Source organism: Numenius arquata, chromosome 8 (assembly GCF_964106895.1).
Source record: "Numenius arquata chromosome 8, bNumArq3.hap1.1, whole genome shotgun sequence".
NCBI lineage: Eukaryota > Metazoa > Chordata > Aves > Charadriiformes > Scolopacidae > Numenius > Numenius arquata.
The window spans coordinates 45,508,839-45,534,948 of NC_133583.1; the positions used below are offsets into that span (position 1 = coordinate 45,508,839).

Here is a 26,110-nt window from a genome sequence, read left to right on the forward strand (position 1 = left end):
TAACATTCATACAATTGCTCTTTGTCACACTTCTCAATGGGAAGTAGAAGCGTGGTATGGGAGTAGTTTAAAATTTATTCTGAAAGTGTCTGGAACAACCAGGGGCACGGTGAAGCGAAATGGTAAGGGGGAACTAAATGAAAAAGTATGATAGAACCAGCAAGGCAAAGTGGAAGATGTTCCACTGGCTGGAGATATACTGAGGAAGCAGCATTAAAACTCATATTTCAGGAAACATGGTACACAAGAAAACAGCTTCTGAAAGAATGCCTCGGGCTACTCAGCAGAAAATAATAACTGTTGGGCAACAGAACTATATTTAAAAGAAATGCTAGTAAATTATTCGCATAGTTGTGTGCAGCCAGAACTGCCAACAATCACAAACTACTCTTTACAAATGAAGTTCAAGTGTAAATAATACACTAAGGAACCATGCATGCTATATTATAAGGGACAATTTAAGAAGTTTTCTGAGGGATTTTCCAAACACATGGAACTGGCAGGCCTACTGATAGGAAGGGTTTTTTTCCTAAACTAAGGAAACACAATATGCCTATTATTTAAACATAAAAAAAAAAAAAGTAGAAACTCTTATGTTGCTAGAAATCATAAGATTTAATCATTGGGAAGTTAAATCATTTGACTTCAAAGGAACAGTGATTTTTTAGGTACATGCATAGTGCTTAGAAGGAATCTACACCAGTTAGGGCCATAAATGCTAGGAAACTACCTTAAAAATAAATAATTTAGAAAACAATTAATTATCAATTAAATTTTCTTCCCTGGGCTTAGGAAAAGCCTTTCAAATTATTCACGTGTTTTCAAAATAAAAATTAAAAATTTAAGAAGTAAAATATTAAGAATTTCTTTCAAATGACAGACTTCTATACGCTGAATTCAAGGTGCTGAATTAACAGATATGAGTCGGAAGCTTGCTTATCACTTAGCAGAATTACTCCCACAGTACAGCTAACCCGTGTTTCAACATTATCTGAGGCAATAATCTCAAACAGTAATAAAGTTGTTCAATCCGTGCTCTCCCTGTTATGGTATATTATGTTACCCAGATATGGACTATTTTCAAAATCCAATATGTAAGTATCACTAAGGAGCTAGAAAGTAGGAGCATTACTTCACTTCCACCCCACCAAAGAGTTATCCTACCCTATCTACTATCCGCACCTTCTCTGATCAATCCTACAGACTCTTCCTTGAATAAGGCACTGTCTTCCCAACCTTGAAGTGCTTCTAGTACTTGCTATTGTAGAATAAAATTAATTTAACAGATCAACTAGAACACATACAAACTTCCCTCCCTCTTCTCTTCCTTCTCCTGACCAATGCATTACAAAATTTCGGGGAGGGAAGAGAAGCGGTGGCTGGATTACTCCCAGCTGGATCAGTTTTTTTAATCCAACTCGCCACGAACACTAATGGCAATGCAGGAGATGGCATGATACATGTTTAATGCTAGGTCAGTTTAAACCAAAGGCAGAGCTGCACCCTCTGGGCTTCCAAAAACCAAACAGGATGGTCAGGTATTATTTCTGTTCCAGAAATTATAGTACAAACTTCAACATTTGCCTTTCACATGCAATACTCTATTAGGGCTGTGCATTCCCAGAGCTAATGGACAAGTACTTACACCAGGCTTAAATGAAAACGTTTAAGTTCTCACTGGCAACTAGGGACAGCTTAGTCCAGAGAGAATGCCAATTTAGCTGCCTTTACATGTAAACTTGAAAATAGTATGAAAGATTAATAGCTGTGTGTACAAATCTCACCAAAAAAATACTTGAAACGGGGTTCTTACTGGGCTCTTGCTTGTGATCCCACCATGACAAACTATTTGTAACAAGCTTAAGAAGTACAACAGATGCAGAGAAGTTACAAGGACTATTTTTATTTTCTTTATTTTTTAATTAGGGAGCTATCTTTCATATGATGAAGAAACCCACAGGTTTAGAAACACCTTTTTAAACGATATTAAGAACATAATAATCTTATCACAGAGACAAAAAAAAAAAAGCAACATCATCATTTGCTTCTATCTCCTGTACTTCTCAATGTAAAAAGGAAATTTTTTCCAGGGTGACTGGGTTTTACCTATATAAAGGCTTACAGGAAGAAAGAGGTTCCTTTCTTTTTTTTTTTTTTTTTGCCTAGAAACATGCACCAATTTCATGTTATAGGCAAGATATTTTAAGATGGTAAACTGAAATTATTCCGTCCCCCCTAATTGTTTAGTACAGAATCAGGAGTTGCTCATATGTGAAGAAATTAGATAAAACCACTTCTATCAGAAAGCATGACTGAATATTATTAGAACTGCTGATAAGATGGCAGTATTCTTTTATTTGCTATCAAATCTGAAGTCATTCTGTTTTCCTAGTCAGCACCTAACTCTTACAATTACTTTCCAATATGACAGTTTATCATCTGACATACCAACGCAAACCATAGCACAGTTCAAAACCCAGTACCCAAACAATATGCAATATGATTTCTAACATAAAGGGCCCACTGAAACACAGTGAGAGAGACCAAAAGAACAATTTTGTTGTTATCGCCAAATCATAGTGTCACTGCCTCTTCCCACACACCCCATTCTTTTGGGGGTCAGGGAGAAAGATTGGAATTCAAGTGCATGAGGCCAACTATTTAGTTAGATTTGGAGAAAACCATTCTCCATATTAAAGCTCAGTAGAAATATCACCAACTGTGATAGTAAAAAAATTCTGTAATGAAACCTTAATATTTGCTAGTCATAAAACATATACCAAACGCTTTAAAAGGAGAAATTCAGACAGCTAGAAGCTTTTGAATAAAGCATACTCTCACATTAAAAAACCAGAACCCAAGTTCAAAGCTGTTGCAGAAAGCCCTTTCTTCCCCTCCTGACACAGGTTTTAGAGAATCACTAGTAAGTTGCTCACAAAGCAATTCTTTCCATTGTACTTTTAATAAACTTTACAATAGCTTTCCCTTCTCCTTAAGAAATAAAACCATCAAAACACAGTAATTAGATTCTTTTCCCAAAGTAGTATGAGCTCTGTATTTTAATCCTCGAAATATGTAACATAATCATGGCAATTGCATATATATTAAGGAGGAAGAGGAAGTTTTACCAGCAAAATCTTTTATTCTCACATGCATTATGTTAATCTTTTCAGACCAGGTGGTAGATTTTCCTGAAGTAACATATGCCGTCAGCAACAGAGGCACTGAAGCCACGGGTACCAACCAATTTAAAACAGACAGATAAAAAATTCCACTGAACCTTGAGCACCATGTTAGCACCTGCTTGAATTATTTTCTTCTTCAATTTTTTGTTTGCAGTTATTGAGACCCTGCAAAAATTATGCCTTGATGATAATTGGTATGAACTTTCCTTTGAAAAATACACGGAGTAAGAACATCCCATAACTCAAGTAGTCAACCACTGCCATTTCCAGGGTCCTAAATTCTAATAATCAGTTCAGAGAGAGCAAGGTGGGAAAGAAATGCTGAGAAGTAACATCCCAATGGCATTCATACAGATCAACATAAAATTACGCTGACTCTGGCTCTGTCAGAAGCTCACTGTTAAAACTTCCCATGTCACTCAAAGTCTACTTTTAGTTCTAACAGCAGCGGGAACACAACATGTACTTTTCTTACTACAAACTTGAAGTGTTCGTAGTCTAAATATCTTTGTACAGTCAAATAATATGAGAAAACGAATCAATAGTGTTTGTAAACCAGCTGCTGCACTTGTATACACCAGAAGTCTCAGTGCTCTGTTTTCACAATTCCTAGGCACCACAAACTAGGTTCAGAATGGTATTTTTTCACATCCCTAGGACTCTTAATTAAGTAATGCAAAATTTACACAAGTTCTGCAGCCTTACGTACAACAAAGTAGTAAGATGTTACCTACCAGGTAGGTACTACTCTAAAGAGGTCTTTTTAAGGCAGGAAAAGAAATCTTACACGAGAGTTTTCAAGTTCATCATTATTCTGTTTAACTACAGCTCAGTGGCAGTCAGCACTACAGTTGCTAACTACACTCAGCCAGTTGCTAACTACACTCAGCAAACTGCAGAAAATAACATCTTCCATTCAACGAGTGTAAAACAAATTACCCATTTGTTACTAAGAACAATGCCTTTAGCTTTTTCATTTTTTTCTTTTCTTTTTTTTTTTTTCACTGTGCTTTTCTTTCCAATGCCAAGCCTCAGTCAAACGTTTGAAGTAGAAATTAAACGTGAAGGAGACGACAATTCGTGGCAGCAGCAGCAGCAGGAGGAGCAGCCTGACTTTGGGTACCGGGCTGCTTCTCCTCCCCGCTCCCAGGAGCCCGTCGGCCGGCGCAGGCCGGGCAGCCGCTGCTCCCGTTGCCTTTGCACACCGGGGCTCTTTTCAGAAAACCCATTTAGACACCGGGCAGAAACATCTACCTTTTCAACGCCGCTCCCTCCGAGCCCTCACGATCCCGCAAAACACACACGCACGAATGAACTCAAAAGGCCAAGGCTGCTGCCCCTGCTGTCGGCAACCCCCTCTGCGGAGTCCCCAGACCGTATCGATCCGCTCCCTGACCGTTTCGGCCATGTAAACACACGGGAAAAGCCACCCGCCGTGCGTGTCCCTCCCGCCCCCCCCGCCCCGGCAGACGGCGGCGGGCTCAGCCCGGCTGCCGACACGCCGCCGCTCCGGCTCCCCGCGCCCTGCCCCGGCCCGTTCCGCCCCAGGCCGCCGGCCGCGCCCCGCCGCCGCTCACCCAGCTTGCCGCGGGACTCCTCCAGCTTCTGGATCTGGTTCTCCAGGAAAAGCACGGCCACCCCGAAGACCAGCACCGCCAGCAGCTGCAACTTGGGCGGCAGCATAATCCTGAGCAGCCCCATCGGCGGCAGCAGCAGCCGCAGCGCCGCCCGCCCGGGATCACGACATAACGCGGGGCCCGGCCGCGGAGGCCGGCGGGAGCCGCCGCCGCCGTCGCCGCCGGGACGGCGCGAGCGAGGGGAGGCGAAGGGAGCGCGGCCGGGGGCGCGCGGCAGGGCCCGTCGCCTCCGCTCTCACATCGCCCCACAGAGCCGCCCGGTGCCGGTGCCGATCCCCGCCGACCGCCGCGCGGCAACCACCAGCACGCGCCCCTCCCCCGGCTGCGTGCGCTGCTCAGCAACCGAACGCCCAACCGCGCACCCGCCCCCAACCGCCGCCGCCGCCGCCGCCGATTCCCGGCGGCGGGACCCGCCCCCGCGCCCTCCGCCATTGGGCGGTGCTAACGCCACCTCGCATCTCCCGCAACTGTATTGGCCCCGCTCAGGCGGCGCCCCGCCCACAGGGCGTTGACTCCTCCTCCCCCACTCGGCTCCGAGCTGCCGGACCGAGGCGATGTCCCGCCTACATGCGACCCTTCCTGATTGGGAGGCCCTTCTTGAAGTCCCGCCCACCTGCCCACCCTCATTGGGCACAGGCACCGCGGTGCTTGGGAAGGCGCAATAATATTGCTCAGACCGGCTGTCAATCGCCGGGCGTAGGGGCCTGTGTGCCGGTTGGCAGCAATTCTCCGGGACAGGAAAGAACCTTACTCAGGGTTGTTCCAGCCTTGCCTGACTCAGGCTAGGGAGCAGCATCTCTTCCTATCCTCTCTGTGAAGCGCTATTCTGAACGCACGAAAATAGCTTTGCTGTAGAGTTTCCACAAAGGTTCCGAGTTAGCTGATTCTGCTTGTGGTGCCGGGGGTTGGGGGCGAGTCCGCCCTCTCCCGTATCAGGCAGTGTCTGAGCCACCCGCGATGGGTGAGGTCCTCCAGCAGCCTCCCGGCGACGCTGGCAGGAGCGTTCCGGCACCAAGATGGCGGAGGCCGCAGAGCTAACGGCTGTGGGGCGCTGCTGGTTCTGGCTGCTGGTGGGGCTGCAGGCGGTGAGAGGCTGTTCCGGCGTATTCGCGCTCGGTGCTGAGCTCGGCTGCGAGTTCCTGAGAGAAAGAGAGAGGGTGTAATGGGGGGTGGGGCGGGAGCGAGACGTGTCCCACAGCGGGAGGCTGAGGCAGCGGGCCCGGCCCGGCCCGGCCCATCCCCCAGGCGTCGTCCCGTGCCTCGTCCCTCTCCTGCCTCCGCGGCCGCCTCTTTTCCGCTTTGTCGGAGGCTGTTCTCTGCTTCTGCCATCTTCCTTCCTGCGGTTGCTGCCTCTGCTCCTCCAGACTGCAGGAGCCGCGCTTTGAAGCCTGAACGCCCTTAGACTTCTCCCTCGCCCTGCTTTGCCCTGTTAGCTCGGGAAACGGTGCGATCGCTGCGAGCGTTGCGGTGACTCTTGAAATAAATGTGCAGGTTTCCCCGACCGTTTGTAGCGGGATTTGTGTCTTGTGATAAATCTCATGACCCAGGTTATGCTTTAGTAGCAAAGTGGAAGAATGGGTTTGGAAAGTGAAGCTCGGTGGCTTTGATTTCTAGCTGAGGTTGTCCTATGAGAGGCTGTTTCTCGAGGTTTACCAGACAGGTCAGCCTTCGCTGTTTTAGTGCACCTGATGCTCTTAAAGTTTTGACGCACCTGAGTTCTAGAGACATGAGGATATACAAAAGGTCTGCTCAAATGTTTCACTCTAGTAACTATGAAGTACTTCCTAAAGCAATTTGTATCGATGCTGCATTTGCTTTAATGTATTAAGTTATCTAATGTGAAAGCAAAGGAGTCATATAATGTGTATTTGTAGTTAAAGCTTTAAAGGAGAGCATGCTGCTGAAATGAGGCACATAACTGGCTAAGTAGCTGAAGTTATCTTGTCCTGATGGGAAACTAGCTTCTGAAATGTGAGGGTTCTTTTCTAATCCTGAACAGATATATTTAGTATAAGTAGTTACTTATTAATTCAGATAATACGGTAGTTATGGTACTAAAAATTGAGGAAAAATACTAGGGAGAGCCCATTTCTTCCTCTTCCCCCACCATCCTTTCCCTCCTTATTGTTTTATTCTTAAGATGTTTTGAGTTTGTTATGTAACCAGAACTTCTTCATGGAGGAATTTTCTTGTAATGGAGACTTTACTTGCTTTCATAGAGTGGTACGTTTGGGGTTTTTTTGGTTGGTCCTCCAAAAAATAACCAGGAGAGTATTTGACTTATATATGCAGGTGCTCTAGAGCTCTGCTGGGGAAAAGTGTGAGGAGTGTTGCTGGTGGAAGCACAATGACAATGCCAGTAATACCTTGTTTGCTCCCAGGTGAACAAATTCAAAAGGGAGGAGAAGATGACAGTGAAGCGTAAAAGGGGTGGATGGCAAGCAGCAAAGTGCAAGAAAACTGTTTTAGTTACTGTCATCTTCATTTATTTAATAAGTGAAAAATAATTGTAGCTTTGGCAGTGTTTGGCATCATCCTTAGATTTTCTCTACTACTGTGGTGGTTTTCTATTTTTTATTGCCAGTATCCCTCAGAAAGGATATATAATAGATTATTCCAGTAGAATAGGGTCTCATTTTTTCTTGCCTGCTCTCATATGTAGAAATTACTTTGTGTCCTGTAGAAAGAAAAAAAAATAGCTTTCTGCCTGACAGAATAGTAATTTCAAAATAATTTTCCATATATTATACTTTTCTGTGCATGCTTTAACTTTTTTTTTAGAAGATACAGAGAAACAGAATAATGAGGCACCTAATATATTTTCTACCAATTCCTAATCCATAACACTTCCTATCTGTCGCATCAGTAACATGTCTTTAGCTATAGGTTGGCCACTTCAGGGGAGGAAATGGGTTTTGTCTGTAGCTTGCTGGGATATGCTGTATATACTAAGTGATGGGTGAATATGAAGAGAAGTCTGATTTGCTGAAGGACAAACTTAGTTTTTCTTCTGTATTTTTCTGTTTGGCCCAGCATAATTCTTCTGACACTTGGTCTGTTATCATCCAGTCTGGTTTGCTGATATCGCCTCACTCTTCTCTGAACACAGAGATGCTTGCTGATTGTTTTGTGGGTGGTTTAGATGTTATGGGTTTTGCCCAAGGTCTTTCATTCAGACTGAAAAGCATCTGGGACAACTGCCTCCTTTCTTAATTTCATCTCTCACTTTCTCCTCCCAGCATACAGCTGGCAGGAAAGATTTTTAAACTAGGGCGTGAGAAATCCCTGTGTAGGAAAGTGGGAATGTGAAAACAAACCCCAAATATCATTTAAGTGCTGGGACAGTTGGTAAAACTTGGTTTGCTGCTCATTAAAAATGGAATTGGTGTTTTACATAGAAGCCATAATAATTGAGTTGCCTATTTTAACATATTACTAGTAAATCATAATTGCAGGTTTTTATCTACACTTCCACTTTCAGTATGCGATTTTCCTGTAACATTAATGCAAACATGAAATTAAAATCCTACCTGTATGCCTTGTTGAGCAGTTTGGTCCATTTCATCACTCCGTGGTTGTGTTTTTCCCAAGCTTAGCTGTTATCCTTATTTTCCAAGTGTGTTTTTCATAATATGAGATCTACTGAATTTTGTTTGAAAGAGCAGGCTTTAGAGAGCTGTAGTCATGTATGTTTCAGCTGATTCATTATGGGGTGGTTTTTTTCCTTAATTTGGGGCTGGCAATAGGAAAACAGAGTTGTCAGAAGTGTATATAAATGAATTTTGGTAGATCTGATACCTTGAAATATACATATTATGAGTGTCTAGAATTCCCTGTTACTTTAAGACCATTCTTCAAAATCAGGTGGTGGTTTGCACTTATGGGCAGACCATTAGGCATTACTGTAAAATGGCCACAAGAGACTTAGTTGATTTTCCTAATCATTAAAGCATTTAAAATCTTCCTTTTTTAAACAACTAATTTAATACTAAAGTATAACATTGTATTGATTTTTCAGATAAGTGTGTATGGAGCACAGTTGTCATCAGAAGCTTGCAGAGAGCTGGGCTTCTCCAGTAACTTGCTATGCAGTTCTTGCAACCTTCTTGGACAGTTCAATCTGAATCAGTTGGATCCATTCTGCAGGCAGTGCTGCCAAGAAGAAGCTCAGTTGGAAACTAGAAAGGTGGGTTTGGGACCAAATCCTTTGTGGAGTAATTTAACACTTTATGTTATGTTTATGAAACTTTTTGGTTTAAAAATAGAAGAGAATCTGGATTATAATCTCAAGAGGAAAATGCAACTTTTCTCGATAGTCCAATATGCATAGGGTTTAGATTTGCAGACTTGTCATACTGCTCTAAAATAATGTCCCTGTGTGATCAGAGGAGCTTTTGTTTGTGACAGCCCTTCTCCTAGCGTGAAGTGACTGATACATGGAAAGATGTATCGATTTGAAGAGGGAAAAAAAAAAAGAGGATAAGGAGACTGGTGTTTTGATTGCAGCTATTGCTTGGTGATTGACCCGTAGTGTAATGGCCAGGATAGTTCACTTCAGTCCCAAGGAGCAAAAGGCTGGTGCAGCCTTCAGGTCCACTGCTGAAGTGGCATGAACCTTACAGAAGCAGGGCTGCGCAACTCCATTCTACAGCAGTGGTAACAGCTAGGTTCTAACAGCTAGAAATATTGGAAATGATCTTGCTTAGAGCCCATGCTGTACTTCAATCAGTTAGGCTAAGGCAAAACCTTTCCTTAATCTGTAGTGAACAAATACCTGTCTTGCTTAAGGTACATCAGCAAGGAACAATTTTTACAGAGCTCTTGAATTAAATTAAGAGTACTCTAGAATACATTGAAGACCAATCAATTATCAGGAAAGTAGAGATTTCAAGGAGAAGAAGAGATACCGAAATTATTTTTAATGGTTAGGAGATAGCTGCTATATTTACTTATTAATTCCATGTTGTCAGTTATTTAGGATTCTCCTGTCAATTAAATTCAGCATAATAATAAAAAAGTCTGCCTACAATTTTTAACAAAATCATTGATTACAGTGTTAAGTACAATATATTAAATATCAAGAAGCAAGTGTTTGAGGTTTGCAGAGAATTAATAATTAGTAGTTCCTTAATATTGAGAGACTATTAAGGGAAGACTGTAAGTTGTGCTGTTTCATATATTGACAAAAGAATGCTTGCAGTAATATTTTAGTACAATCCTTATGGGACTTGATGTCTAAGAATTTTTCTGTCCTAGATAAATGAATATTATGAAGGAAAGCTTGTCTCCAGAAAATCATCTGGTTCTTTTATATATATGTATGTGCATAACTATACATATATGTACACACACACAAGCTGAAAAGTTTCAGAGTAAAATCTAATGAAATGTACTAAAAGGGAATGGAAAAAAACATAGGAAAGGATCTCCAGCTGAGCTGTGGGTGAGTACCACAACCAGTAATGGTTGTGGTGGCAGCAGCAAGGCTTTCTGTGTTCACGTAAGGAGTGGATGCTTTTATTTGCTCATGTAATATTCTTACGGTTTTGCCTCAGTGTGCATAAGATGTAGCACAAGAGCTTGTGAAGCAGGACAATAAAAAATAAAAAAAATCTGTCTGTATCAATTTATCAGTAATTTACTCAAGAATGTAACTTAGATTGTATTGTAAATATTGCATTAATAAAAGTTGAATCAAACAGAATTTAAATCAATAGACTCTTTTCTGATTATCCTGAATCAGACCTAGATTTCACTGTGTGGATAATCACACTTTTTGTGTAAGACTAATCAAATGCCATTTTGTCCTCTGGGCTTTACATGTTTTTAGTCTCAAAAGTTTTTCTATTTTAGTCATGCTGAATGTAGTAAAACAAATAGCACAGGGCTGGATGGGGTCTCAAGGTTTTTTGGCAAATCCCTTCACAGTGAACCAGAATTTGTTGTGTATTCATAAGAACCGAGAGATTGTATAATATAAGTTGCTGTTTTGTTAATCTATTTGTGTTGGCTTACCCAGTTTCATTTTCTGCTTGTGCTTTGTAGTAACTACAAACAACTTGCTGCTGTAGCACAATTCAATGTACATCTTGATTATTATTTTATCTCTTCTTCTGTGACATTTTGGAGGAAATTTAATACAAATGATACTTGAGATTTGGAGCTAGCATGTTAAGTATCAGCTTGAATTGTAGGAGTGATTATGGTACTATTTTCATGCATTTTCATATTCATGTTTGAATGCAGGTTTTCTGTACTCTGTGTGTGAATAGAAATATTGTATTGTTCTAACATTATGGTTATATGATTGAGTGCTAAATTATAGCATCGTTTCTAATATTCTTTTGAATGCTATTTCAGAAGGTGGAATTTCTTCATATGAAGAAATGTAGTTAACTACTACAAATGGAAATGTATATTTTGAATTTGTTGATTTTTTTTTTTAATTAGTTATTATTAACCATTATAATGTTAACCACTACTTGGAAATGTATATTTTGAATTTGCTGAATTTTTTTTATTTTTTTTAACTTGTACTGAGTAACTTCCCTTGGAGACTAGGCAGTGGAAAATTAGTGTCAGGAGAAATGACCACAAATATCATCTTAACAAATATGATTCCAGTAGATGACCTACCTTGTTCATTACATGAGCAGATATTTGTTTCCATCATGTGATGCAGCATGTTGGTAGTCTGTGCTATAAACAGACTTAAAAACTATTAGAATTCCAGGACAGACTTTAGGATCTTAAGTTAATTTTCCTTGTAAATATGTAGTAAGTGTTGGAAATAGAGAAAGCAAGAGTTAGTTTATTGCATGACTTGTACCTGAGTTTTAAATGGGAATTTAAAATTAAAGGTAAGGGGATAGCATGTGTATCTGAAAATTTTTATGTATCATTGCTACTTTTCACAAATGATCTGTAAAATATGCCCAGTCTTAAAAATACTTTGTGCTGTATAGCATCAGTGCAACCTCAAATGAGATGTTTACAAATTTCAACTGTTTCATATCCTTGAAAGAAGTTTATTAATCCTGGTCTTGTTATTGGCCCAGTATTCTGTGAATTGACATTGCGGAAAATAGCTGTGAGGTACTCTTTTATCCAGTATTTGTCTTGCTCTTAACTTCTGCTGACACCTGTCCAGTGAAATATTTTAATGACTTCATAATTGTACTGTGGGTAAAATGAAAAAAAGATTTTGTTATCTTCTCCTCTTCCAGAGATTTTGTATTCACTCTCACACTAATTCAGAAGCTAGCTTAAACAGTATTGCTTTAGACAGCTGCAAGTTTTAAGCCTCAGTCTGTCAGATGTGGAGTGCTGCTGGTGTGTAAAACATAGAAGGATGAAATGGAGGTGAAGCTAACTGTGCGTGAAATTGTAGTAGCAGGAGAGATTGTCCATATTTTGCAGCAGCTGAAAATAGCCGCACTCCATCTGCAGCTTCACTTATGCTGTGTGATCATTTCAGACATAGCTCTAAGCATGTTCCATTAATTGTATATTATAATCTTAGATTTATCTCAACAATACATGCATGTCAAAATCCAAATTGATTTTAAGAATCAACTCTGTGATGAAATTTGTAATACATTAAATTTCACAGTTGCACTGTGCGGGATTGCTACAACCCTTAAAAGCCATCAATATTTCTAAACAGAGCTTTGAAATATATTTTGCTCACTAAGATATGTTGAATTTCAGCATTTTAAATTTCTACTGTCAAGTATTTGTCATGTTGTAATGTTATGGTGTTTGGTGAATTAGATAAGGTGACATCAGGTGGAAGCAAAAGTTGGCCAGGAAATTTGAGACATGAAAATGGATGGTTTAGATGGCAAGTTGTCATGGGTAATATGATAGACACGTGTCTATCATACACTATTTCTAAATAGTTTATGATTCTACTGTAAAGCAAGGCAAGCACAAGGATACAGAAGTCTATATGCATACCTTTAAAGTTAGATAGACATGGGTAATAACTGCTCCACTGTATAAACTTAAGCAAAACCAGCTAAAATCCTGAGATTTTTAGCAACTTTCTTGTGCATGTATTCAGGGTTGTCAAAATATGATAAGCTGTCAAAGCATAGTTTAATAATTTATTGTAATACCTGGCCTCTGCATTGCTAAGATAATGAGAAATTTAGGACTATTTTTCACCAAACTTGTACTAGATGTAACAATATAAATAACTACAATATTGCAGAAACTTGAAATGGGTTATTGTGCTGTAAGAACGGAACTTTCCAACTTGGTGTTCTTCCTACACCAGTAAATATGGAAGTTTCCTTTCATTTTGACATGAAAGTATTGTGAAATACTAACCTGAAATAAATGTCGGCAGGTTAAACTTTGGCTATTACTTTTTGCAAAAAAAATTTTAAAGCCCATCTTAAGGTTGCTTTACTTTCAGATCCCCATTCTACATCCTACCTAACCTAAAGTGATTTTCAGCATTTATGACTAATGTTTGAAAATTAATGCAAGTCTATGGACATAACCCCGTTAGCTCTAGACAAACAGAATAGGTGAGATTTAGAAAATAGTGGTATTTAGTGATCTTTAAGTATTGTTTTTTCTCAACACTTTGAAAAATGTGAGAGACTGGGGAGAAAATCCTAAGAATGCATACTAAAATGCTCTGGAAAATGGGGAGAAAAGTCAAAGCGGAGCAGAGGAACCTTTCCTAGAGTTTTATTCTGTCTTTCCACTGGCCAGTTCGGTGAGCGTGTCTTCATTGCAGTCAGATTGATCAAAACATGTGGCTGCTAGTCATGTTGCAGACCTGTTCCCTAGCTGTTGTATTGGAACTGGTGCTGTACTTAACCAGGTATTTTGACATTTCTGCAGGAAAATCATACCACATTTTCACTGCACCAAGCTGAGGTTCTTTTCCCTGCAAGTCTTTGGCACTTGATATTGTGGGAAGTCACTTTGAGACATGAGTGATTCAGGCTGTTTCCACACTGCAAAACCACAGAACTTCTAGTCTGTTGAAGGTGAAGCCCGGGCTCTGACCGCTTCTTCCACATCAGCCACCTGTTTCTGCATAGTATCACGCTATTTATTTGTTGGTGAAAAATAGAGGTGCGGGATGATACACAAAAGAAGAGTGAATTATATCTATTTAACCCATGTAATAAATAGCTGCTAATGTTCAGGTTCATCTAATCTGAAGAAAAGGTGGCTCTTAATTTCACTGAAAGGTAAAAGAATATGCCTACACAAATTCAGTTTTCTGTAGTCTGCCTTATCTGTCTCTCGCAAGAAAATTGGCTCTCAGGCCTTTAAACATTAGGAGATGAGCTTGTATGCGGAAACATTTCCTCACAATGGGTTATTTTAATCCTAATGGATAATAGTTATTTTCAATTTATGGTGTAGTTTCGCCATAACTTAAAGTCAGTTCTTTGGGTGGAGTTTGCATTAGACCCCTCCTGGAAGTGAAATAACTGCTTATAGTAATAAATATGTCCACTGTAATTCTGAATGTGTGCTACTTTTAATAAAAAAAATCAAATTGAAATCTCTCTTAAAACTCCATTTTTTTACACGTACAGACATTTTAAATGTGCTGTTAGGAATCACAAGGAGGAATAAGGTGACATTCTTGTTCAGACTTTTTAGAACTCAAAATAGTTTACAAAACTCACAATAATTACTGAAACTAGAATAACTTGAAATGCTTTCAATGCTTTAGGCTACTCTTGAGTGACCCAATTTAGTTTCATTTTTCAGGTTTTTTTTTTCCTTTCCATTTCACTAATTAAAGTGCTACTCTCAAAAATTACTGTTGGCTGCCTGCTTGTTCCGCCAGAGGCTCTTAATAAGAATAGTTCCAATGAAGCAGTCTCATCTCTAGGTTTTTAACTCAATGGGTAAAAATAGAAAACTACTTAGAATTCATTGACATCTCAGTGGTGTAATGTAAGTGTAAGTCATATCAATGCTTGTATAAATGAATTAGAATTTTAGTTTACTTGTAGCTGTTTCTCAAAAACTCCATCTTTTTTTGTCTTTTGGTGTGTTCTATAAAATCTTTCATCTGCCTTGTGAAAACCAAATTGTGCTTTTCCATAGCTGTACTCCTTATTTCTAACATGTTACATAAAAATGGTTCATGTTCATTGTTTCTACCAAGTGTGAATATTAAAAATAGCATAATTCAATGACAGCGTATTTTATTTAACACTCAAGTAAATAATGAGAACTCTGTAATTAAGGCTTATATGTCAAATGATCTCCCTCCAAAGAATGCTTCTAACTAAAGTGTCCCATACAGTTCACAGAGAAATAATTTTTATGGGGAATATTGAAAGGGAAGTTGGGGAATTGAGATGATTGTGTTCTCACTAATTGAGAGAGTCTCTTATCAGAGTACTGTCACTTCAGAATATTATGCACAGCCATTCCTTGTACTAAAAATGTGCTGAAGTGGGTGTCCTTCTCAAGAACTTCACCATGTACACTCTTTCCCTCCCTTCTTTCTGTACATGATGTTATCAGCAATGAAAATTAATGTTGACAAGCGGTAGTCCTAGATAAGGAAGGTGCAGCTAACTAGTCAGTGTCCCAAGACAGAAATTTACCATCTTTTGTTTGGACCAGATTCTCCAAAGGTTCATCTCTGTCAGATGAAGTAAGATAAAATGCATTATCTCTCTGTAGTAGGGCAAGCCTTATGTATGGAAGACCTCTTTCTAGTCTTATCAGTGAAAAAGAGAAGGTTAATTTAGAAAAGAAAGGGGAATTTAAAAACAATTAATTTTAAAAGAAAAGGGAAAATATAAATGTGAATGTGCTAAATGTGAGTTAAAGTTGATGTGCATCTGTGCTGGTGAGTGGAATAGGTTTAGCGAACTAAGTCTGACCTTCATCTGGATACTCATCTAGATAAGTACTGGCATTTGACTTCACATTTGTTGAAACAACTTCAAAGAGTACCAAGTCTCCAAATTACTTAAATGCACAAAGTCAAATAAGTAGTTGATGAATACTGTTCTCAGTGCTTTCTTTGTAACCTTTCCTAAGGTGCCTTCTTTTTTAATAAACGCATGGATTCCGGACAATGGAAAAGATGTTCAGGGATTTTACTTCTAGAGCTAAGTAGATGGCTTGATAGCAAAGTTAATTGTACAGTGTAGTCCAAAATTGGAACTTAAACTGTTAACTTTGTCTCTACATCTTAGCTTACGTGATTCTGTTCACTAGGTCCAAATGAGTGCCTGTACATAGGAGCCCTCTTTCTGCCACCCTTCTCTATTCCACTCTGCCCTCCACCCCCACTCAAATAAATTAGGCATTCACACCACCGAATCTGTGCTGCAGCTCCAGAGGTCTAAAGTTGATGGTTGCTCAACTTCTGCATTTTCTCTGTCACCCTTATGCCAGATCTCTTGCTCACACAACCTTACACCAGACCATTTCAGAGAGCAGTGTTAACAAAAATAGTCTGTCAGGAGGGGAAGTTGTTTTGGAGCGTTTTGGTGGTTGGTTGGATTTAAAGAGCAAAAATGTTCACATAATACTCCAAAGAGCAGATTGTTTAACATCAAGAATAAAACACTTAGGTGGATGACACAGTTTCTGTATCCTGAAGATTGTAATAGTAATGCACAACTATATTATGTACATATAGAATAAAAAAAGCTGAATCTCCTACTTAAAGCAGAACTCAAAGTTCTGAAGATCTCCAAGGATACAGATTCTACAACCTTTCTTAGTAAATTATTTCAGTGCTTAAACACCCTCATTGTGACTTTTTTTTCACCCTTATATTCCTTCGCTACAAATAAATGAGCACTTAAATTCTGCTTCAGCTTTGATCAGAGGAATTTGCCTGTAATACGTAGTACTAATCAGAGGAATAGCACTAATTCATCAGATAACTGTTTTTTGACTGTTTGACTCTTTGTTTCCAAACTCTTCACAGGATAATGAGTTGTGAATGGGAGCAGTTTCTTTGTTGCTAAATTTACTGATGACATCAGTTTTGAACGATGTGTGTGTGTAGCAATGACTTTATTGGCTCTCTGCAGTACAGAACAGTAATTCATAATGTTCCTGGCAGTGAGGCTTTCTGACTACTCTCTGCTAACCCGCAGATTCTTGCTCGTTTTGTGTCTCCAGGGAAGAGAAAGATGAGGGTGATTTTGAAAACTTCTAACTGTCCATACAAATACCCTGCATTCTCTTCCCCCAGAAGAGAAAATATTTTATAGTTTATATCTTAGCATATATTCCTTATTTTAACTAATCTAGTTTTCTAGTAAAATTAACAAGTGAATTGGTAGTTATAAGAATTTAGGAAAGAGCAGAAGAAACTTCCACCAAAATCTCTTTGTGACTTCATTTCTCAGAAGAACGAGTATCAATTATTAACTTGTTTTGCTTCTTGGGTGGGTGGGACACACTAAAAATTAATTTGCATGCCTTTCAAAAAAAAAAAAAAAAGAGATCATGCACCTGGTTTTAAAACAATACCAATTTGCACATACCAAGCAACTTTGGCCAATAAGAATAATAATGTCTGTATTTTTCCTGACAGTTCTTTGAAGTAAAACAATAGTATGAGTTGATAGGGGATGAGGAAGTTTCTTTGGCAGATCTGCTTATATAGTAATATGAAATCAAAATGACAGTGAATTTCATAAAAACAAAAATTATTTGCATTGGAAAGAGATTAGTTGGTAAATATTTAGTGAAAGATTGTCTTGTACCCGAGGGGCAAGTGAAAATTCCAGAGTTTTAGCAGTAGTCATAAGTTGTGTTTTACTGCTTGTTCTCAGAGCTTAACTTTATTTTTTAAACTGTTTGATGTTAGGAGAAGAAAATACGTAGATATGAGAGAATCCAGATGCCATAAGATAGCGATTTACCATTGTGTGGCTTTATCTTAACAGCCTGTTTCATTGGATGTTTTAATACATGATGGTACTTTTAATTTTTTTCTACTGATTGCAGACAGCTGTACAAATCCAGTTTGAGTGACACTTTGTAACTTGTGCAGGGTCAGGTGTAGTGAGTAGTTAGAAGAAACCAGTATGCAAAGTATAGGTGCTATAGAAGTAAGATAAGGGTTAATTTATTGTATTTTACAAAACCTTTTTTTGTCACCTTTGATCTAACACCATTTAATTATCATCAAGGAGGAATCTCTGTTAAGTACCATTTTTTCGGTTCAATTTGATCTGAATTCCTGTTTGACTGTAAACACTAAGTTATATAGCAGCTTTGTAGCAGGAATCCAATTTTTCTTCTGGAGTATTCACCATGAGTAGCTGTGATAACAATACCATATCTATTTATAAGTGAAGCACCACTGGAATTTTGTCTTGCAGAAATTACTTCAATTCCCTTCTAATAACAGGTGAAGTGTTTTCATTCACCTAAGTTAAGGTTCCTTGTTTTTAATTGCGGGAAGAATTATTTTTATAATATACATTTTTATTCAACAGTAGTCTTACGTAAGCGGTACTTTATTCTGTTATAATTACCGCTTTCCTTCATCATTAAAGCAGACTTGACTGATTGTGGTTTTCCTCCTCTCAGTTGTGGAGAGCCATCTTCATTACATCAGTGTAAACTATTACAAGACATACTGGTCCTTACAAAAACCTTCTGAGTGAAATGTACCTCAAGTTGATGCTTTGTAAAAGATGAGGGAAAAGTTCAGATTTTGTCACAGTAGCCTTAGAAAACGTACCATTAGAATGTTTTTTAAAAAGTTATTTTTCTACATGTAGACGTGAATTAGCCTGGAAATCATGACAGCACTTGTTTTGGATGTTAAAACGGACACTAGTAATAGTTCAGAGGCTCTTTATTTCATTGCTTGTAGTACTTAACTCACTTTCTTGAGCACTGAAGTGAAGCATTATTTTAAAATGAACTAACTTATGGGTTAAGTGTTGTATAATGAACTGACTTGTCATGTTCATGTGCCTCCAGACTGAATGGTACATGTCATTCTTAGTAATACTTGAACACAGTAAATGCCTTCACAAGGAACTTTGGAGGCCATCTGCTTTGGACATGATGGGATGGTAGCAGCAGCAGATATTAACAAGTATGCTTTTGTTGTAGGCTGTGATGCAAATAAACCTGTGTTTCTTGCAAAAGACACCTTTGTTTAGAGTTATAAATGAAGGCAATTGATTTTTCTTTTTTTTTTTCTTGTCTAGCCATCTAGAGAGCAGCTGTTTCTCCCAGCATGAATCTGAACTTTTTTGTACCAGCCCGGTTGGGCTTCAATTATGGCAGAGTTATAAGCTCAAGATATAGACATCAACGATTGAGCTGTTTTCTTTGTTAAAATTTACTTCTATCAAATATTGCTAGGAGTTACAAACTGGGAGTAGTTTGTCATTACAAGATGTCTTACGTATTTTAGAGCCTTATAGTGATCTTGTTCCATAGAAATCCTTGTTGGAAAAGAAGAAATAAACTGTAAGAATTATTTGCAGTAATAAGAATTGATAAATGCTAGTTTTACCATTGTCTTAAATCTGGGTGTACTTAGTTCTTTATCCACATACATAAAATAATCAGTTAACTAGATAGAAAAAGGCTATTTATTCCTTTGTCTACTTCTTTACAGAAAAATGCAGAAAACTGTCAGTCTCAGAGAACAAGTAGAAACATTCAGTATGTTAATGTGCAAACTAATATCTAAATCTAGTGTTGCTGATAAATTGTTGTTGAATGTTTTTTAAAGAATAATGAATAGAGACAACATAAGTGAAGTTTATAATCTCACTATTCCATATTTCCTCCATCTTTGTAATTATTTCATGCTTTAAGTCCAGAGGAGCTTTAATTATGCAAGCTGGTATCTCAGCTGTTTATCAGTGCCTTTTTAATTAAATCTTTATTTGGGTGATTACAAAAAGCTTTTTAAAAAAACCTGGTATTTTTGATCTTTCAAGTATTGTTTCATAGCAGTTCTAGGTTTTAACAGTCAAATCTTTGTTTTTATCTTAAATCTAACGTCTAGTTGAAAATGTAAATGTACTTAAGCAAATTTCTGAGATGCTGTTTTGAAGACATAATGTAACATTTTTAGTTCTGTTTCCTGCGGAAGTAATTATTCCTGATTAGTTCACATCAGGAAAGAAGTTGTAATTTCCCTGCAAATGATTAGAGTATTTCTTATGTTCTAATTCATAGTATTTAGGCAAATATCGAGTTGGTCCTGAATCCAGAAGATTCATCTTTTGAAATAAAGGTGTATTCTTGGCTGTCCATAATGCCTACATAGATAGATGGCAAAGTGTGAATAAAATGGTCTTTTGGTATTTCTGTTGTATTGTGTGTGGTTTGCTTTTGTGACTTGTCACTCTTTTTTCAGAGGGATTAGTACTCATTAAATTTCATAGTGGAAGCTTATTTTTAATTACATGTTACAGTATTTCACTGTCCAGGTTAGGTTTAAATTGGAAAGTAAAATTTCACTTAATGAGACTTTCTAAGCATCTTTGAGGAAGAAGAAATAAAGTTTTCTATTACTAGTTCGTAATTCCCATTGTAACATGTCCGATTGTATTTTTAAGGAAAAAAAAATAAAAATTGAAGCTTTGCTTCCAGCAACAGTATATCTCAAATGATCATCTTTTTCCTGGTTTTTCATTTTTAATATGATGAATGGAAATTATCATGTATCTTGAGTGAACACTCAGTTGTTGTGTAAATCAGAGAGAGGTCTGGAATTGTGATCTTTTTGGTCTCTGGTTACCATCAACACAATAGCGTATTGTCTCCTCAAAGAAAAATAGTTCAACAGATAACACACCATAAGTAAACTAGTAATTTAGATTTTTGATGTCATTAACAGCTTCTGTTTATTATTACAGCTTTATGCAGGAGCTGTCCTGGAGGTATGTGGATGAAAATTGGGAAGGTTCCCTCAAGTCCAGGGTAAGTAAAGCCACTACTGTTCTTTCAAATATGAAATACTGTCACAGCTGAATGACAAAATGGGCTTTTAAGTACCACTACAAGTAGTCATAAATTTCATATATCAGGAAAGTTGCATTGACCTGAGACTCATGGAACTGGTCTCCAGTAATTGATAGATGAAATTATATTGTGCGTTTATGGAACTACTTTCTTTTCATGGATCCTGCAATATAATTGTTTTGTCAGTGGATAATGACAGTCAAATGAATAGAATGTAGCAATGTAAAAGGAAAATCAGTACCATCAGTGTGTGGGGGGAGGAAGCTGAAGGAAAAGCATCTGTGAGAAATTTCAAACTGGAATTTTCTTGTAAATGGAGGAAAAGCTTAGGTCATAGCAGTACTTTGATTATTTTTTTTCTGTAATGGAGATCCTAATACTGTACTCTGGATATACTTGGACATAGAGAACAAAGACTAATCTAGCTTTAGACATAAAATTGCACAAAGATCATGTTTCAGTCTATCATAGCCAGTATTAATACCTCTTTAATTGAAGGCTGACTGACAAATGATTAAAAAAAAAAAAAAAGATTTTAAACCAGGTTACAATTAACATAAGTTATGCTGCTTTAGACCCTGTCCTGCCATTTCTGCCCACACACAGATCAGTTAATTGACTGCATGACCAGAGCAAAGCTATTTTCTCTTTCCCACTGTTTAAAATGCCAAAACAAGAATTGTTTAAATGACTTGTCCTACTACAGGGGTGTGAGGAGATTAACTCTGTTAGCACAGGAGTCCATATTGTCTCCATGATCACTCAGATTTAGCAAACATAAAAACATTCCCAACTGTTGTTGCGCATTCACTCAGCTTCTTTATGGTTGTGAATTTATAACAGTCAGTGCTCTTTTGAGCTATAGGTTTGAAGGAAAAGGTCAACCTGTTTACCTGACTCCAGCCTGCATTATGTCCTCAGTTATCTTCATGTGTAGATCCTAAAAGGGAATGGCCCTCAATTTCTGCTGTGTCCACGCCATGAAACATGTGCCAAAAGTTTACAGTACAACAGGAAAAACTTGAAAATTTCAAAGCTTTTTTTTCCCCATTCAATCCTTGGTCATCTAAGCCTGCTCAAAGATTGAGATTAATTGATTCCATTAATCATATAGCTTGCTATTTTAAATGACTGAATAAATTTCAGTGATTTTTCAGTACATTCTGTTTTGACTAGTAGTACTTCTTCGGTACAGTAACAAGAAAAAAAGGACCAACTAGTGCACTTAAAGATCTTTCTTGCCGTTTCATCACCAATTTCTGCAGCTAGCCAGTCAAAAATTTATCTTGACCAAATTTACTGCTAAGGTATTAGAACAGGTTGGAAGATGGGATAAATTTTAAGAGCATATTTAGAAATTTTAAAAAGCAGTAGAATATATTCTTCCAGCTGGTATTTGTCTTCACATTAGTATTAATCTCAGAAGACTTTTACTTAGAATTTCTCCTTGATTTTAAGTTCTACCAGAAACGGTTATTTAATGTCTCCATCTTAAAACGTTAACATTCAAGGAGTGTTTTTATTTCAACTTTTCACTTGGATGTTTGCTATGGAAGTTAGGTTGCCTGAAGGTCATGCTGCTGCTTTTGAAGCACTGTCTTTGTAGGCTTCATTGAACTGTGTAGCCTGTCATTGACAACGTCTCACTGCCAATACCTCTGTTTCCTTTCCCATAGCTTCTGCTAGGATTTTGTTGAAGTTTTCTTTTGCAGAATATACACAAAATGACACCAGTAATAGCAAAACTGTGTATGTATTAGTTACATGGATTAGCGTATGTTACTTCTGTATCTGACCGTGAAGTCTCCACCTTTATGTACCTGTGTAAATTTTGTCATTTGGCTTACTCTCACAGACTTGGTTTGTCACGAACTACTTCTGGATTATATTTTATTTGTCCAAAGGGTGAAGAGTGGGGTTTTTTGTAATGAGATTCGTATCTTAAAATAGTTAAGGATTAAAATATGTTGAATTAATGAAGGTTTGTAAAAGTTACACAGTAAGGATGTTACACAGTTGGAAAAACCTGTGCATTGCTTGTGGTTATTAAATGCAATATTCTATCATCCTTCTGTATCAAAATTACTGGTTATATAATTTTTAGCTACAAATAGTTGCTGAATACACCTGTGTGCCTGAAATGTGAGAGCCGTTACATATGAAATATATTTATAGATACTGGGAAAGCAAAGAAGTAACAAGTGATGAAAAAAATCTAGTCCTCAGCAAGATTAGCTCAATCTTAAACTGAATGTTATTCTTTGTAATATCATAACAAACTACTAAATGCTTTTGTGATTATGGCCAATGATGTCTATTATGTTTTCTAAATACAGCTTCTTGAGATAAGTCAGGTAACAGACCACATTTCTGTAAGTCTCTTTAATAAGTACAGTACTGAAATATTTTTCCTGTTAAGTTTCCCTTAAAAACAAATTGCTCCATTATAAATGCTGTACTGTAACGTTAATATTACATCTATTTTGAGATTGTTCTGTATAAAACTGTTCTAAATATTTATAATTTAAAAGCACTCCATCAAAGTAGAACATTGAAAACATAAGTGGCAAGATTCATAGATGAAGCAGTATCTAATTATACCAGGTAATACAGAAAATGTGACGGTTTTGGCTGATATCCATAAAACTAAGACTCTGAAATAGAATAATAAATTAGCTGGGCCAGTGATTAATCTAGCATATTTGTTTTCACTTGACTTTTCAGGGGCAGCCTCGTTCTGTTCATGATTAGATAGGAGATCACAGTGTCTAGACTTATGTTCTTTCCAGTTTGTTTAACAAAAACTGAACTAGGCTGGGTTTTTTCACTGAACATTTGTTCCATATTTCTCTGTGTTCTTTTTGTTCATCAGTAGAATAACTCTTACCTCTCCCTGTGTGACTCTCTTAGTTAAGAAAGGGACATGCTCCCAGCAAATCTGTTGCAGAAGCAAGGTCCTTAATCCTTGAACTCATGCAGTATGCGACTACGTTAGATCCTCTGACTTCAGAGTCAGTAAGCACTCTTGTTATGTTGCGCAAGTTCTGCAAGCGTGAGTGGGATTCTTTTAGCTACTGAAATGTAATTTGTTATGGGATTGTATTTTTAGGTAAGATCACTTATTTCCTGGTTATTTTAATCTGTAATTATTAAATACTGATGAAAGAAAGTTAGAAAGTTATATTAACTTCGCTTTTGAAATTTGCTTTTGAAAGCATATGGTGCTTGATATAAAATCATGAACAGCTGCATTGTAACTTGATTAATAGACTACAAATAGTAGTTATGGATGTGCCATATTTTTAAATTCTTATCTCAAACAGAGCTCCCCAAAAGATAAAGAGCTGTAGCCATTAAAATGTAAATGAGTACTTGATATCTGCTGATGAGGGCTTTTTGCTGGGTCCTCATGGTGCTTTTTGCTGGGTCCTCATGGTATCTTTTGAAGCAGGCTCATGCAATCTTCAAAACTGCAGAGTGCGTATTTGTCCCCCAAAAAATTATTAAAGAGTCTGAGGAAAGAAATTAATGCTTTTGGTTTGCCTCTATTCCCAGTATTTTTTCACATTCACAATATTTGCTAAAAATGTGAATGAGTGAAACACTTAAATGCATCACAAAAAGACTTTAAATATTTCTCTAAAAATAGATCATCCTTTATACTAATTTTGAGACTTTCCTCCTTACCAACGGAAACATTCCTTTCTGATGTTGCTCTCGGAGCACTAACAATTCTTTGCCCTGATCACATAATGGGCTCTTTTGGTGTAATACTGAGGGACAGGAAGGATAGTCACCTTCATCAAAAAAGTATGCTGTTCAGTGCACAGTCAGCTTTTTTAATGAGATTTATCTGTAATATGAAGCTGTCTATCTGTACACAGCATCAAAAGTGTAGAAGAAGCTAAAGGGTTCTGTTTACTAGAAAAATAGCATAAAGTGAGAAGGGTATCTCCAGTTTAAAAAGTTGGATGAATTCCCATGGACATACTTAGTCCTCGTAAGCGTTATAACAGTAAGCAGTGGAATAAATCTAAATTAAAAGCACAGCTTTTTAAATAACAAAAGGATTAGAAGTTTGAACAAGTGGACTTTACCATTACTGACAGATACTTAATCACATTAGATTCTTGCTAGAAAACATGCCGTAGGTTACCAGGAGGAAAAATTGTGCAGTAAAAATTTATTGTTGACCTTGTGTTGAAGATTTGACTAGTTCTGACTTGTGCTTTTCTGCCGTTAAAATCTGAAACTGATATAATAGAGACAGTAAAGTTTTTTTAATCTCTTCCAGACCTTTCGGATTTGAGCCCATCATGATCCTTCTGATGCACGTAGAGACAGACAAGGTTAAAAATGCTGATCTGTGTGCATAGTTGTTTGAAAAGTAGTGTGAGATTTTACTGCCATTGTATATTGGCTCTCTCTCAAGTTTTAAGAGATAAGTTTAATTTTTTGTGAACGTCTTTTCGTATTTTTTCAGTTACAATCAAGGAGGAGTTATTTGCTCCTAAAGCAGGAATCTAAATAATGTGAATATTCCTGAATGTAGATATCCTTGGTAGTCCAGATCATGCCCGTTAATATGTAACACTAGGTAGTCAACTCTGTTTACGAAGAAGTTATGCCCAGCATATAGATCTGCAGCTCTGCCTGGAGAGATGTAGCATCATGTGCGTCTTGGGTCAGGAAGCTTTCTTATGGTATATCCTGCGGTACCTCAGAGAATAGCACAGGTGTGTGCGTGCATATACATAGACTTGTTGTTTGGGCATGACTGATTCTTAGATTCCTTAGCAATCTCCATTTAGGACTCTAGGCTAATTCCAACAGCCTAGTTTTCACAGATTTTCTCAAAACAAAGAGGTGTCACATATCAAAACAAGATGGCATTATAATGATAGCAGTGAGTTTCTCCGTTCTACTGCGTTCTTAGGCAGAGGCTGCTCTTAGGTTTTTAAAAGCACTGTTCAGTATTACCTCTTTTTGCAAAACAGGTTGGTGCTGGGCAGGCTTTAAAATGCCCTGACCTTTTAGTTGTAGTTGATTGCATGGCAATCGGGTCTGCTCTGTAGGCTCACCTCAGGGTTGCCTTCAAACAGGAGGCATATGCTTTGGTATTGCACATGTTTCATAAGAGCATAAGGTGAAGTGATTTTCTCAACATTATGTGAAAGGACAGTTGCAGAGCTGGCAGTAGAACAGCTCTGACTTCTAGTCTGGTGTTTAATTCACTGGAACATAGTGTCACGGCACCAAGCTCAGAGTTCATCTTATGGAAGTCGAAGTGGAAGATGCCCTCCTCACTCACCCACGGTTGGA

The 26,110-nt window shown here is 38.0% G+C and overlaps 2 protein-coding genes across 3 annotated transcripts in view; one reads left to right on the forward strand and one right to left on the reverse strand.

Moving 5' to 3' along the window:
• HS2ST1 (heparan sulfate 2-O-sulfotransferase 1) overlaps positions 1 to 5,234 on the reverse strand; it is an 84,296-nt gene extending 79,062 nt beyond the window's left edge. The window contains exon 1 of the mRNA XM_074152031.1: positions 4,763 to 5,234. Coding sequence (XP_074008132.1) covers positions 4,763 to 4,886 — 124 coding nt within the window. The 5' untranslated portion in view covers positions 4,887 to 5,234. The remainder of the gene's footprint in view (positions 1 to 4,762) is intronic.
• Positions 5,235 to 5,821: 587 nt separating this feature from the next.
• The window catches only part of SELENOF (selenoprotein F), a 28,864-nt gene continuing 8,575 nt past the window's right edge, over positions 5,822 to 26,110 (forward strand). Inside the window, exons 1-3 of one of the 2 annotated variants that reach the window (XM_074151984.1) lie at positions 5,822 to 5,907; positions 8,841 to 9,008; positions 20,683 to 20,746. In XM_074151984.1, the coding sequence (XP_074008085.1) occupies positions 5,839 to 5,907; positions 8,841 to 9,008; positions 20,683 to 20,746 (301 nt within the window). In that variant the 5' untranslated portion in view covers positions 5,822 to 5,838. The remainder of the gene's footprint in view (positions 5,908 to 8,840; positions 9,009 to 20,682; positions 20,747 to 26,110) is intronic. The other variant, XM_074151983.1, reaches the window with a different exon arrangement.